Below are 15,952 nucleotides of genomic sequence, written 5' to 3' on the forward strand. Positions count from 1 at the left end.
CTGGGCTCTTGTAGTAGGCTTTACTACATAGCCATCGTGGTATGATAAACGAAGCATAAACCAAGAAAAATGGAAAAAGTACTGAATAATATGAAATACAAAACGGATAGAGCCAAAGCTAAAAAGAGAGAGGACTAGTTTTATAGAGATAAAATAATAGACCAAAAAAATGATTTTGTGCTACTTTGATGTACAGTAAAACAAAGTAACGCTAGCAGACTGTGAAAAATGAACAGGTTAATGGTACCTCTGTGTAGGGTTGCTGGAAGTTGTCTTCATTGAAACGTGGAGTTTGTCTCACATTGATGGAGGGCTTTGCTTCTCTAAGCTGATAGAGTGAGGTTTAACTGAAATTTGTTTGTGAACTTGAAGTCATTTTGGAAATGCTTTCTATTCCAAGCTCATTCATTGTTGCAGCTTAGTTATTTTATACAATGTTTCGCTATATTTTGTCAAAAGCTCTGTTATTCGGCAGAGTGAGATTTCTTGTGACCAAAGAGAAGCAGCGGTACTTTTCCAAGCATGAAGAGGTTGTATTTTTATTAGCTGGCTTGGGGAAGATTTGATTCAAATGCTTTTTGGTCTGCAAATCTCTGTAATATGATGGCAGCTGTGTAGAATGATTACATGTACGCACGTTGTTGTAAGGGATAAATGTGGTAGTTGAAAACAATAGTTAAATTTAATAGGTCTGTAAACAGTCCTTTAACATTTTGGATTAAAAACCGCGATCATAATTTTTAAGCTGGTCAAGGAATGGTGAGGTTTTTGACAGCTTAGGCTAACATTCTTGGGTTAACCTACGTGTAATAATTAAAAACACCAGCAAATCTGTAAAGCTGTCAGTTTTGGGAAAAACTCAGTGTTAAACTATTGCTGATGTTCAGAAGCAGGCGGTTTTCTGCCACGGCTCACAAGGCGAGGTTTAAGATTGTCTTTAGGCGGCACAGCAAGTGGTTTGCCGTGGTGCGGGCGGGTGGCACAGGAGGCAGTTTCTGCTGAGACTCCTCTGCGACAGCCCCTGCCAGGTCATGGGAGCTTTCTGGTAATTTATGTGACTATTATTTTGTTAATTATAAGTGCTCTTTGGCAGTTTGTTGTTAGTTCATTTGAAACCTATACAATTCCGGTATGTTTAATCACCTTATTTTTCTTTCTTCCTAAGCAAGAATTTTGAATATCTTTTTGTGTATCATTGATGGTACACGTATTTTATACAAATCAATACCGTGTGTAATAAGCAAATATTTCAAAAAGTAAATGCATTTTCATTTATCCTCTTATTTTATCAGCTCACGACCAGGAAGACCCCCCAAGCGTTCACTAGGAGTTGCGATCCAAGAAAATGCACGTCTGCTGCCCCATGGAGTTCCAGGCCTCTTATCACCAGGACTTATCTCTCCGACAGGTAATAAAATCCATCAGATGATCAGCCTCATCTCTTCATACTGCACAGCAGTTAAAATAAACTAATATTGATCTAACTGCCTTGTCCTTCAGGGCTTTTTCAGGCTTTACCAGAGGTTACATTATTGGATTTTTTGAGTGTTCATGAAAAGTCTGTTTTGTTGCTGCAGTGACTGAAATCTAATGGATTTGTAATTTAGTTCTTTATTAATTGTAATTTCCTTACAGGAAATTCCATTAAATGTGTTATTTTAGTAAAAGAAAAAAAAAAAAACAACCCTGAGAAAATGAACTATTGTCTCAGAGAGCCCTGTAGCATGCATCTCGTTCTTCCAAATGCATGTGTATTTTAGTTCTCGTGGGATATGAACAGCGTGGCTAATGCGTATTGTATTGTAACATCATTAATGTATGCTGGGAAGACAGAGAAATGCTTGTACGAATTATAGAAGAAACACTTGAAAAGCAGATAAGTCCACATTGCCACAGTGGATTGTACTTTAATAATCTGCATTTAATATCATCATATGAAAAAACTAGCGTGAAGATATGTGAAATTATAAACAAGCCCTAAACATAATTTAGTGCATAGTATTTTATTTCACATCATTAATTTATTAATAGAGTTTAAATTAAATCTTGTTCTATCCTGATGAGTTTTTTAATTTTTTATTAATTGCCGTGTGCTAAAGGTAAGTTTATTTTGGTAATAAAGCTATATTAACAGACTATATTCATAAAAGTAGTTGTTGAAATACTCAACGAGCTTAGCAGTTTTAGCAGTACTGTCAAAGTCCAGTCTAAATATATTGAATCTCCATAATAACCAGACTTAGTGAAGAGTTTAGCAGAATATAAAGTCATAGAACATCTTGCAGGAAAAGCAGAACTAAAAAAAATGATTGATAGGATCTAGTGACTTGTGTCCTGCTGTTGCGGATTTCTCTGCTTGCAGAACCCGTTGCTCTGTGGCCGAGCGCCCCGGCGGGCCTCAGGACCAAAGCCGAGATCTTTAATTTCTCCTACAACTCAAGATGTCACAAAGACTTCACAGTGAATCAATAACCTGTATCACTGTGGAAGTAGGAACGAACATTCCTGAGCAATGGTCCCTGTAACCTTAACTGGAGTAGGTAATAAAGTTTGAAAGGATTTTTCTAGAGCCATGCACCGCAGCTGAGCTGGTGCGACTTCATGTGCTGTTCGTGTTTGTGGCAGGGACCAACAGCTGCGTTTTCACTCTTGTGAGCAGTTTGTAAATGGGGGGGGGGGTTTAGTAGCTCCGTTGTATTCTCTGCTCAGGGATTCCATGGATTTGGTGTTGTTTTTGTTATTACCAATAGACAGGAGAGCACAGGAGCAACCTTGCATTGGTAATTTCTTGTCAGAAACCAGAATAGTCCTTATTGCTTTTCCACCCCGTGTGTGTTTGCAACTAGGACATCAAATTATGTAGGCTACCACATTGCTTTAAATTGGGAAATATTTTAGGATGCAAGTGTGTGAAGTATACACAGTAAAACAGTATCATAGACAAATTCTGTGCCTCTCAGATAGTTAGAGTGTCATAGGGTTTGAGTAAAAATTTGCTCAGTTGAATTTTTAGGTTGTTGTAAGTTGTGTGGAGTCTGAAGCGATGACTGGGATTCAACCCACTTGATTTAAGCCGCGGCGCGTTACATGGGCAGATTGCCCCGGGGGGCTGTCTGTCAGCCAGGGCCGGGGGCAGCCACCTCCGTGACCCTGGGAGCCACCGGTGAAAACCTCTGCGTGACCAAGTGCCAGAAGTCACAGATAATGTGCCTCATGGAGCTGAAAGGGAGTTTCACGAGCAGCTTGTAGGCAGGAGAAAACGCGCGTTTCTGAAGCACCCCAGTGTCATGGACAAGACGGGTCCCCAGAGAGGAGGCAGCTCCACACTGCTCCAGCTCCGTGCTGGCGGCTTCACTGCAGGCCTGTCCCTCAGGAATCAGAGCTCTCGAAGTTTTGGGGTTGTTCTATATTTTTCATAAAGAAAGAACAGTGTAAAAGTTGGGGGAGTCACTGACTAAGGAAAGGTGACAAAAGAGCCAGTTGTAAATTTACTGGGGATTTGAGCTGTTGTAAACTTAATGGAGCTCCTGGGATATGAAGCCCCCATTAGCTTTATTTGTACCTATTTACACTTAATTGCTGATGGCTCTGGTTGCCTTCCACATTCTCGCAATCAGATTCTTTCCTTTTGGCTGAACTAAGAACAAAATGCATTTTAACACTGCTCACAGAATAGAGACTTCTGAGTGGTGGATAATAGACTGGGAGAAAAGTTTCAAGAGTATTAACCTGTTTTCTACAGGCTAAGTTTTAATTTGGTTATTTATGATCTTACTTGCATATAATTGGCTCTGGTTCTTACAGTTTTGGCCCACAGAACTTGTTTGTAGAACTGAATCTGTTTGCTCCCTGCCTGTTCCTGCTCAGTGACCTGTTGACTTATGGAGGTTGTCTGTGTGGAGCGCTCTCTGCTCCCATGCAGTGACGGAGCAGGACCAGGCTGGCGCGGAGACTGAGGACAGTCTATAGCATGGTAGGGCTGGATCCATCCCTTCCAGTAGAGGAGATGCTGACATGGAGGCAAGAATGACTCTTTACATCTTGGTGACTTTTTTGGTTACCTGCTTCCTCTGACTGCAATGTGCTTGCCCAGAACATTTCTTTGGGATGTTATCTTGTCCACTCCTTGATAATCCCTGTGTCTGATCTTGCCCGTCCTTCTTACAGCACAGATGTGCAGGTGGTTATGTTAATCTGCCTACATTGTTCTAAAAAAAAAACATCAAAAACCACTTCTTGTGTGGCTACCTTATTTTCTAATGTGTCCAACTTAGCATCTGAATTGCATTCTTCTTCAGATAAGTTCATGTCAGTAACAGAGTCCACATCGGCAAATGCGACATGATTCATCCACCCATTGCATTTTTTGATTTTGACCTTCTCTTTGCGCCCAGGCTTGCTCTTGGTTAGATGGATAGGTCTCAAGAAGTGCTGTTCTGGCTGCAGAGCTCACAGATCTGTCTGTAAGAGGGTATTACAGAGCGATGATTAGTAACTTCCTGCAGTCTTGAGTGAGCCATCTGTGTTTCCACTCCTTGAAATGTGCTGTTATTTTCATCACCCATTTGGTTTGTGTCAGCTCAGTTTACATGGTCATTTTCACATAATAAACAGGTAGTTAAATTAGGCATACTGCATTTCCCAGCGTACAGGGTAATTTTTATACCTCTTGGCAAAGTGGACTACCACTACTCTGATGTATAAGTAATTGGTGAAGGAGCTATAAGTGAAGCCTTGACCTTTTTAAATATTTGTAGGTACCTTCCACCTTTGGGGAATGGGAACATTTGAGTTACGATGAGACTAGAGCAGCAGGGTGGTTAAAACTGCTGTGATTGAGAAAGGTGAGGTGGTGTGTCAGGGCCGCGTAAACAGCACAATAACTGTGCCCAAAATGCATCCTTCAAGAGCTGATATTTAAGTGCTGTCCATTTTATGTTAACTTAGGAGAAAGTGTTTTTCTTCTTGTGTTCGTGTAGGAAATGTGGAAATCAGCGTGGTGCCCTTGCCTGCTGTGAGGGCAAAGGAAAAATCCCGTGTGTCACAGAGGGACGGTCATCAAAGGCTCAGTTCTTCAAACAATGCAGTGTGATGAAGTGACATGAACAAAAAGAGGCTTTATCTCCTGTTAATGTACAAGTCTTTGTCATCAGTGTATTTTAACAAGACAGCTGGGAATTATTTATGGAATAGATTCTCAAGGAAGCTTTAGGGTCTGAAGCAGCAGTTTGCTGTGTGGAGGGAAGCTCTAATCCATTATATGATTTAAGCCATTAGTTCAGAAAACTGTTGATATGGAATGAAGCTGAAAGAGTAGTTGGATCTTTTGATAGTTATCCAAGCCAACTTAAGTCCTCCTGCCCTTCATTTAGTTCGTCCCCAAAAAAGGTTAGAAAACCACTATATGAAGTCTTCCTTGCAACGTCCCCAGTGTTAATGCCTCCTGATCAAACCCTCTGCCAGCATCTGTCGTCAGGTCTCTGCTGGTTTCTTACACTGCTCTGCCCAGGTGACAGAAGCAAACCACTTGCATTTCCAAGTCTGTAAGATAAACTGCTGTTTTCATTGTCAGCTACATCAGTTTCACCTCACTTGAAGTGACTTCATTTTATTTAATAAACAGTTAAAACAGACAGTCTCGTTAGCTGTTTGTCTGGAGTTTTTAAGAATGTAATAATTAAAATATTGACCTGTTTGTACAGATATAAATACTTTTTCAGTGTAGTTTTGTCTTATTAATAGTTAAAGAGAAGCTGTTGTGAACTGAATAGCTTAATGTAATTAATATTTTAGTGAAATTAATATTTTAATAACTAAACCAAGTCACAAGTAGTACTCAGATAAATAGAGTAGTTCACAGGAGTATGATAACTTCACATGTTACTTCAATTCAGCAGTGATATCAGCGGCCACTTAGTCTTTCTACAGAAAAAAGAGGGTAAACAGTATTTGTGGCAGTCTTCCGGCACTTAAATTTGCTGTATCCGTGTTAGGCAGCTTTCAAGATGTTTGGCATCCTGTTGCTGTTCGTCAAGGTGGGCACAGCCCTGCTGATGTGCAGAGCTGCCGGTGGGAGCTCGCTGCTGCCATCGGCCGCTCGGATCCTCTCCTCATGTCCATCCGAGGCTGGTGCTGCTCCAGTGCCCACCAGCCTCTCCTGGCTGAGGAGCGGTGAGATGTGCTCGGGGGCAGCAGGGACAGTCCCTTACGGGCTGGAGACAGCGGATCTGCTCCACGGCTCGTGTAGGCTCAGAGGCCGGGCTTGTCCAAACTGGGCTCCAAAGGTTTGCCTCTCTCCTGTAAAGCCTGCTGCCAAGAAAGAGCTGTTACTTGAGGAAGAAGCATTCACTCAGGGTCACTTTGCATAACATCTATAGACTGATTTCACCTCTCGGGGTGCTTGATGTAGGGCTGGCAGCTGCTGGCAGGAGTCCTGGAGCCTCTGAGTGCAGGAGCGGCCGATTGTAGCATTGAGGGAACCCTGTCCATTCTCAGCACACTGAACTGAACATTTTTGTATGTTTACATCCTGTTTCTGTGGCTCATTTCGCTGTTTACAATTGTCCTTTTTTTTTTTCAGTTGTTGTAGATGTCATTTTAAAGTTCCACTTGGAATGAGAAACATATGCATGACTTTGTCATTGTTGGCATTACCTGGCTTGGTAGAAATTATTATTTTTAATCAAAGGCAAACATGCTGATTAAGGATGCCACAACACTCCTCTGCCTATGGGGAACATTAACATTTTATAAATTGTTCTTGGTGACAATTCAGTAGTGAGTTACTTTGATATATATGGCTAATAAATTAATATGATTAAGTTAATGAGTAGTACGAGTGTTGCCAAACTCCACTCGTCGGGCTTTTAATGCTGCTCTACATTTGCAGCTCTAGCTTCCCCCTGTGGTGAGAGGATCAGTGCTACCTACGCACTGTCATTGTGATAAATGGCATATCCCACAGTGCCCTGCACTCCATCTGCTGTGTCCCCAAAATGAGAAATGTTTTATACAAATCACACACTCAGAAGCTCAAAGGAGTGTGGAAAGATCTATTTTTTCAAACAATAATAAAAATGCATACGTCTCTTTAGCAACTCTTCATTTTTACTGTCATAATGAATGCGTATAGCTTTGGGAAATGAAAGCTCGTGTGAGTAACATAGGAAAGTTATCCGCCACACAGTAAAGCTGACAAATAAGTTACATGCTCACTCTTCTATTTTATCGTGAAATGTTCTTAGATAAAAAATGATGTTAGGACATCTATTTAACTGGATTTTAAAATTAAAGACCATGTGTGCTGCATGATTGAGTACCACCCTGTCTCACACCAGCAAATTTTGGTGCTGAAGGGAGCATGAATTGGAGTGAATGAGGAATGCAGGATCATATTATTACTCTATAAATACGACCCTTCAGTAGAATTCTGATAATCTGAAAACTAGATTTGGTGACTATGAGTCACTCGGTTCCTCTCTTTCCTTTTCTCTTTTAATATTATCTTTCTCTAGGGATCCATTTTTAGTGTCTGCTTTAGCTGGGTGGGACGTTACGTTTTTGACAAATGAACAGTTAAAGCTGTTGAGAATTTACTGAATGGTTAACCTTGTTGTAAATTTAATTTACACATAGCCTCAGCTACTAATTATTGTCCAAGAAGTGTGGAACTCAGTAGTATACTTTCATTTTTAAGCATTTGCACAAAAATCTTTAGAAATTTGATCCTGCTGAGTTCCTACATCTTTTGAGATTTCAAAGTTCAACCACTGTGGTCACCCTGAGAGAATTAAGATTATATTGTCTTGACACTCAGCGCAAGTCTGCGCTGAATTTGTCTTGATTTGCAGAGGGAAGGGGAACCATTTGAGAGAGCTGGCAGAAGTGTCACAGAGTTAGCAAAATCAGAAAGTTTTCATCTGTCTTTTTTTGTGATCTGTGACATTCTCTCCTCCCAGCTTTTCTGTTGGCTTAGTCTCTGAAAGCACTGTGGTCTCTGATGTTCCTGATACCTGTCTGCTTCTCTCTGTCACACCTTTAACTGACTTTGAAACTGTTTTAACTCTTCTAAGTCATCATCAAGAAGTGGCTTGAAGTCAAAGAATAGTATCAGGAGATATGAGAGATTTATCTTCAGGACTCTCAATTTTCTGGAGGACTGTTTTGCCAATAACGACACTAACGTAATTGAATAGATTTGTTAGGTTTTATTTTCCTTTATGATAACATAAGTGGAACAAGTAGTTACAGTCTGAAATGTTTTCCATTCAGTACCTTTAACCAGTATCACAGCAAGTGACTTCATATTGTACAGTCTTGCATTTTAATATAAGAAGTTGTTTTTTAGATTCATTGAAATTGTATTGTCATTGAAGAATGTTTACAGTCAGGCTACCGGAGAATGTCTTGTTGCTTTAGCTGCTTACAAGGCTCATCAAATGTGCTGTAGGGTGATAATCCCCTGGTAGGCAAATCAGGCATCTTCAGATTCTGGGCTGTTACCATGGCTGACATAAGATCTATTCACGATTTTCCATTTTGAAAGAAGCATAGTTACTGCTGACAACAGAAATTGGAATATTATGGCATACGACATCAGAGGTAAGAGGCATAGATCCTCACAGATAGCCTTACTCTGCTTTAGATTTATCCAGCAGGATTTCAGAAGACTGGTTAAGCTCAAGATATCTGCACACACTTACACTTTTATTCCTATGACTTTGAGAGGTAACTGTCTATAACTATTGAAATACATAGAGTTGTAACTGGCTGGATAACACATTTAGTTGCATAAAAATGTTGATCCGTCATCTACTTGGAATGCTAAAAGTCTACTACATTTACTGGAATAATATTCTCTTAAACTGCAGCATTCAAATCTATATTAGATTTGAGTAGTGTGGTTTCCTAAAAGAAAGCTTCGTAAGGCTGAATTTTGGAAAAAACCTCGCTATGACAACACTGCTGCAAATTGTTCAGAAAGCTAGGGAATAAATCTCATTGGATTAAAATAAAAAGTAAAGCTAGGGAATAAATCTCATTGGATTAAAATAAAAAGTAAGCATGTACTGTATTTAAATCCAAGTATTTCCATAGTTAGGATTCTGGTCAGGTTATTAAGTACTTTTAATGTAATTGAACAGCTGTTGTGCTTCAGTCCTTGTCATACAGACCTCTGGAGTCCTAACCAAGTGAAATACTTCAGTATGTTTCTGAGACTAGGCAAACAAATAATCCCATTGATTTGGGTTGGATTACTTGTTTGCTTAAACATAAATGTTTTGCTGCTTCCTGTAGTGTTTTGGAGAATGTGTTCTGTAAGGATTCTTCAGCAAAACTGAGAATTCAGGAAGTGTCTGTGTCAAACCCATTCTCCCTTCTGATTGTCATAGTGGTTGTCACTCTTCTGCTGTCTTGGGTGGACTAGGGTTTGTGAAAAGAAGCAACAGGTTTTTTCAAAAAGGAAGTTGAAAAATTATGAATGAAATGGGTGCTGATTGGGAAGTCACCTGAAAGATGATGGTTATTTGTACTTTTCTGGTCACATTGAGCAGCTCACAGTGATGGGAACAGCTTGCACTTGGAGCCCAAGGTGATAGATGGAAATCTGTCTTGTCTGAGGATGATTTGCAAAATACTGGTTCTAGTTCTCCTGGAGTTGAGGCTGTGATAACACATTGGTTTTGCAGTGGGGTGAGCTTCCTATGCTGAAAGCAAGAGGGTAAATGTTTTCAAATTAGGCAAAGAATGTGAGCCTGTCTATGTAATGTAGTGAAAAACCGCACTGGTGATCTGAGAGAGACTTTGGCATATTTTTTACGCGTGTGCAGCAAATGGAGAGAAGCAGGTGTAGCGAGGAGGGCTGCCTGCCTCTCCTTCCTGGAGACAAAGTGCAGTGGCTGTGGTTGGCGTTTCCTCCTGCTCAAGAAGAACGTGCTCTTCTTTCAGCCCTTCTCAAGTGATAAAACATGATGCCAAGTGCTGGCAACAAATTAGGATTCATGATGAAGAGGAAACATCTCTTAGCATTTTGAAGAGGCGCACACTTTTATTTTGAAGCTCGCATAACTAAAACAGATTTCGTTGTCTGATCATTCTCATTAAGTGACTGGGACCGTGTTAGGATTTCACTGGAAATGTATTTGTATTATATAAACTATTTTGTCACAGTCAACATTAATTGGTGTAAAGAAAAGCAAGCTGACTTAATGAGTATAGTAATATATGCCATCATTTCGCAGACAGGCATGCTGATGGCAACTGGTGTTGCTGCTGCCCTCTTGTACCTTTTTTAAAGATAAATGTAGGACCAGAGTTCAGGAGGATTCAGTCGAGAAACTGAATTATTTCTGAAAATCTTTTGCGAAGAAAAATAATTCCTAGAGCTACCAACATCCTGTGACTTGAATATGAAAAGCTTTACTTCAGAAAGAGAAGCATTTCATATAATACATGCCTGAATGTAAATGACAGACATTTTATTAGGAAAGGAAAGCCTTTATTAAAATATAATGATCTACATTGTTTTTATGTAATCTAATGAATTACAGTAAAAGCCTGAGAAATGAGCTGGAAAAGGTAGAGTACTCTCCCATGAAAGTGAGCTATGATAACCTTTTTGTAATTCTTTAACATGTTGAAAGAGTATTTCTACACAGACTTATTAAATTAAGCAAGGTCACCTTTTCATTTTATTAACAGATTTAGTTTGCCAGATCATGGACTTCGGTTCTGACAAATGTGGATGAGTCATGCAGTAACATATGTCAAGTAGAAAATTGGTTATAAAATGTTAAATCGTGTTGATACACATTGTATCTTTGTTTTTACCATAGCACAATTGTAAAAAATAAAATGCTTAATTACTGTTTTTCACATTTGCATATTGATTGGACATGCTTTAATAGTAATGGTATTTCTAAGTGGATTATCTCTCCTGACTGGGGCAGTCTTAATCTAATATTTGCATGAAGGGAAGAAAATATTATTTTCCATAGAAATATCAAATTCTGTTCTTTTGACATGCAGTATACAATCATTACTTTGAAAGGTTACCTATAAATATAATAATCAGTGACACTGGTCATATGCTTAAAGATGAGCACATATATTGCACTTATCATTCTGACCTCAGTTCAACAAAACAGGAATAAAACTGACATCACATCGTGCAAGTTGTTCATATCCATTCCCAGATCTCTGCATGCATATTACAGTCTTTTTAATACAAAATCTTGCCGTAATTGTTTATAAAGAATTTCATAGTAATTTCTAGTTAAGACAGAAAATGTCATTTATGTGTCCAGTCTCTTGGAATTACATTTTTTCTATATTTGCATCTGTCACCTCTTTTGCCTAAGCAATGCCTAAGCTCTTTGCTGGTGTGTGTAACAGAACTGAGAGAACACCCCCTCCCAAACTCTATGTAAACAAAGGAGTTAATAGATTGTTTTCCTATTGCGTACGTGGTTTCAAATGAAACCACGCTAACGTACAGATGGGGCTGGATCTCCGTGTCGTTGGCAGCCCCGTGGCTCCACACACACGTGCAGAAGTCGCTGCTCTCGCTGGGCAGGACGCGCTGGCGGTGCCGCCTGTGCAGAGCACTCGGCCCCGGCAGCCGCGGAGCAGGTGACTTCATTACACTGAAATCAGGCAGAAAATGTCCTCTTCTGGCCACTCGAGTGCATCCGTCAAATTATCGAGTGGCAAAACTAATTCTATGCCTTGGGCCATCAGAGCTGCCACTTCCTATAAGTCAAGCCTTCACTTAGTGTGAAATTGTTTTTTATTTTATTCTCTTTCATTTATTATGCTTATTTCAGCTAATCCACTTACTGAATGTGAATTACCCAGTTACTAAAGCTGTTTCAGATGTGCAGCCTTTTCATGCTTTAGTGGGGAAATATGAGGAATGCTCTCCTCTTAAGGCGCTCCCGACTCTATTATAACCTATACAGTTACAGTAATATTTCAGTTTTTCAGATGAGAACTTGAATGAGGAGGAGAGTTTGATTATGATTTAAAATTAACTAAAAGTGTTTGTGGTTGAACTATCTTTTAAAAGCAGATAAAATTCAGATGGGTCCCATTTTTAAGAACTAGAAACATATCTGCAGTGAGTTGTAGGCCATTAAGTACCAGTTAATTTGAAAGAGTTTGACAGAACAATATTCCCTTGGAAAGCATTGAATATTGTTTTTAGCATGAAAATATTGCTTTAAATTCTGGCAGAAACAAAGCTGAGATCTGCTTAAAGCACTCATACAGGTGATATACCCTAGGCAATACTTGGGTATGTAATTCTGTCCAAATGACAATCCCTCATTTAACTGTGCCCTCTGGTACACAGCATTAACATTTTCCAGTAAAAGAGAAGCAAAACATATGGAGTCTTTTATTTTAAGCAAAGAAAAATCAAAAAGAATAATGAGAATAAAGAGTAAAATGCCTGTGGTGATGGGCAAGGGATGTTACAGGGGAGTTGCTACAGCAGAGTGCATCAGAATAGAAAAACTAAAGCAGCCAGCAGGCACCTTCCATAGGCACCTAACCATAGGTTTCCTATATGTACAAGTACAAAAATATGCATATGTCTCAGATGCTAAAACAAAGAGGCATGATTCAGAAGCAACCAGGTATATTGTTTTAACTGACATTGGCACAGCTCTTTGAGCTGACATACGTCTTGGGCAGTTGAGGGGACTTGAAGGGTGGAAGGAAGTAAAGCGGAGCCTCAAAAAGCAAAGTTGAAAGGATCGTACTGTGATTAAGATGGATGCATTGCTGACAGTGTCAGAGCAACAGCTGCTAAATCTAGGAGGCACTTGAAAGACTCTCTCTATTTTGTTATATATGGAAGTCAATAGGTTATTTGGGCAAAGAACACCCTATTATTCAAATTCAGCTGACCCAGAAAGCCTTGCCATCTTTCAATGGCAATTCAGAGGGCTTTGCCATTTAGACAGTGGTTTTGGTATTTCCCAGTACAAAATTGTTCTGTGTAGTCTTGGATGACATATGGATATATTGATCTCAGGTTTTTCTCCTGAAATATATTAGATTAGTCTGTGTGCTTTAGAAGGCTATTTTGTGTTTGCACCTGGGTTAGATTGCTGAAAACTTGTCACCAGAATGTCTCTTTCAAACATATTAAGCATCGAGGAAATGTACCATAAATTGTTTTGGCCTTCCTGTTTTGGAACTGCTTCATTAAAATTTTTAATTACAGATAATATTTTTTTCATAGTAGCTTATCAGTCCTACATGGTAGCTAAACATGTGTCCTAATCCTGTTGAGAATTTGTGTTTGCTGATGGAAAGTTTTCACTGTAGACTGTGCATAGGAAAATATCCTGAGAATAGGTTTTTGCCCATTGATATGGACATGTCCTTCCCTTTCTGATGTGTCTGTCTTGATCTCCATTTTTCATTCCATCATATCACTCTGCCTTTCCTCTTTATTTTTTTGCCCTTGACTTTTATGTCTACACTACAATTTGTGTTGACCTTGAGGTTGCCCTCAATTAGCTGAGCCATTTCAGTATCGTGGCCTACACCAAAATCCTCTGCAATGTGCTTCTGATTTGAAAAGCAGAGCCATCCTAGAAACTGGTCTGTGACCATTTTTCTTTTCCTTTCAAGTTAGTGTTTCTTTCCAGGCAATAAAGAGAAGGAGTGATACAAAAGAGACAGAAATCAGAAGCAATAAATCATAGGATCGCTACTGGTGGGTTCCTGTGCTTGTGCCTGCAGAGTCTGTGCCACCTGCAAAAGGAGGAGGATTAGGAAGGGTTTGGATGAGAGAGATAAATCTTACCCATGAAAGTTCAACAAACATCTCAGGATGCAAAAGAACGTCTGTCAGGGATCAAAATCAGGAATATGATGAATAGTGGGCACACCGCAGGTGAGGCTGGGCTCATGTCTGACCCTAAATGGAGGGTGTTGGGGTGGCCGGACTGCAGCAAGGTCGAGTTCTTTGCTCTGTCATTGGTGGCAGAAAACCCAAACCTGCTTGTACATTTCCTGCTGTGGCTTATGGACAGAAAGCCAGTGTTGGCCACTTGTCCTTGCCTGTCTTTGGTCTCGATTGGAATTTGTTCTCTGGACAAATTCTGCACTGATGACACAAACCTTGCTGTCCTGTGGTGGGTGGCTTTGGCTTGTGGGTAGGCAAAGATGAGGACAGGTTGTATTGTTGTCATGAAAGATGTGGTACGATCAAAGGATGGCCTTTGATCTCCTTGACGGCTTTCTGTTCTTTTTTACCTCTTATTCTTATCATGCATCAGGTATTTTTTTGTTTTTCAGATTGTGATCTGTGGAGCAGCAATGATCCAAATGTGTGTTTGTGTAACATCTTTCTAGAACTTCTGTGCTGATACAGTAAAAACTAGAGTGAGATGGAAGTAGTTTACTAGATAGTAAAATATTACTTAGTTTTAGGATTTACTACCTGCGTATTTTCAAAGACTACGATGATTAACGGCTGTGTCAATGGATGAAGTAGCTGGTCCTGGTAGTGAGCTAATTTTCTCGGTTCTCTAGCTCAAGAAGACCATATTGGTCTTTGAAAGAATGGGTGAGTTGTGACATCTAATGTTATTACTCACATGTCACACATTTTTGCTAGATGACAGCCAGTAACACAGCTCTAATACTTGCATCTTCTGCATGGTCAAATTCTGTTTTTATACGTCTCCTGTGAAGTAACAAGTGGAAATTCAGCAATGGATTTTGTGGGATGCCATTCATTTGCAACTGGAAGGACAGTTAAATATCGTGTTGAAATGATTTTTCACAAACACCAACTAAAGGGCTATAAGTATAGCATGAGCTTTTTAAAATGTGTTCAAGAAAAAGTAAATTGTTTCAGGCACTTCTTCAATTATTTTTTCAACTTTATGTAGATTTTAAATTTTATTTTATAAAACAAAAGATGTTTCTTTTGTGTGTCTGAAATCAGTTATCAAGATTAGTCATTTGAATGCATCAGGTCTTGACTTGTGCTTTTATAGTGAGATTCCATCAACAAGAAGTTAAAAAAAAAGTATAAATAACTTCCTGTTAGTTTTTATGTTTACCCAGATTAAAAATGGAACTTTTACTGAAGTGAAAGATACATGCAGTGTTGGTTAACCTTGGTTTAATTGTGATTCTGAAGGTTCATGAGTTAAACTGGTAAGATGGAGCAGGTTGATATTGATATTGTCAGTCCGGACTTCTAACGGTGTCAGTATTTACTATGATCAAGTACCCCATGTTTGCCTGTTTCTACACATTTGCAAGAAATGACGTGAGATCTGTGCTAGTTCTAGATAATTTTTTCTCTAGCACCTGATCACTTCCCCTACATTAATTTAAGTCTTAGTAAAACTGGATTTCTAGTGTAAGTATTTGTGATTATGCTTTTACTTTCTGTCTTACTTGGAAAAATGTCCAATTTCATATTACCTTTGCAGTTAAATAGACTGAGAGCAGTTCATAAAGACAGAACATTTTGCAGCATTACTTGTATTGAGGGGAATGCAGGGTCAGAATTACGGGGAATTCAGTGGCAACTTTGGCAGGAAAAGTACTTGGGATGACAGCAGTTAGTAAGGATAATAGGTTGCTGGTCACATCTTGATTTTGGAAGTTTCGGTAAAAGCTGTCATTCCGGAGATGCGGTTGGGGTTTAGCTGGTCACTGGACATGGGCAAAGCAGGGATATGGCCTGGGATGGCTGAGCAGGGACCAAATGGATGGTTTCACTTGTTAGGTGGTACTGTCTCCTCTTTTATGACATCCTGTGAGAACGGGACGACTTGGCCGTCGTAACAGTTTTAAGCCAGATCCTTCATGGCTTTTCTGGATTATCTGAAGGAGGGTTCTAGTGGTTGAGTAATTTTGTGGTAGAAGGTGTGGAAATGCCTGCCTGCCTCTGAAAGTGAGAATTTGTGGTATGACT

The 15,952-nt window shown here is 39.5% G+C and overlaps 1 protein-coding gene across 1 annotated transcript in view; it reads left to right on the forward strand.

The window, feature by feature from the left end:
- DACH2 (dachshund family transcription factor 2) overlaps positions 1 to 15,952 on the forward strand; it is a gene marked incomplete at both ends in the record, with an annotated part of 249,493 nt that overhangs the window by 120,987 nt on the left and 112,554 nt on the right. Inside the window, one exon of the mRNA XM_080352352.1 lies at positions 1,293 to 1,408. Coding sequence (XP_080208478.1) covers positions 1,293 to 1,408 — 116 coding nt within the window. The remainder of the gene's footprint in view (positions 1 to 1,292; positions 1,409 to 15,952) is intronic.

Source organism: Nesoenas mayeri (genome assembly GCF_963082525.1).
Source record: "Nesoenas mayeri genome assembly, chromosome: 13".
Lineage (NCBI taxonomy): Eukaryota > Metazoa > Chordata > Aves > Columbiformes > Columbidae > Nesoenas > Nesoenas mayeri.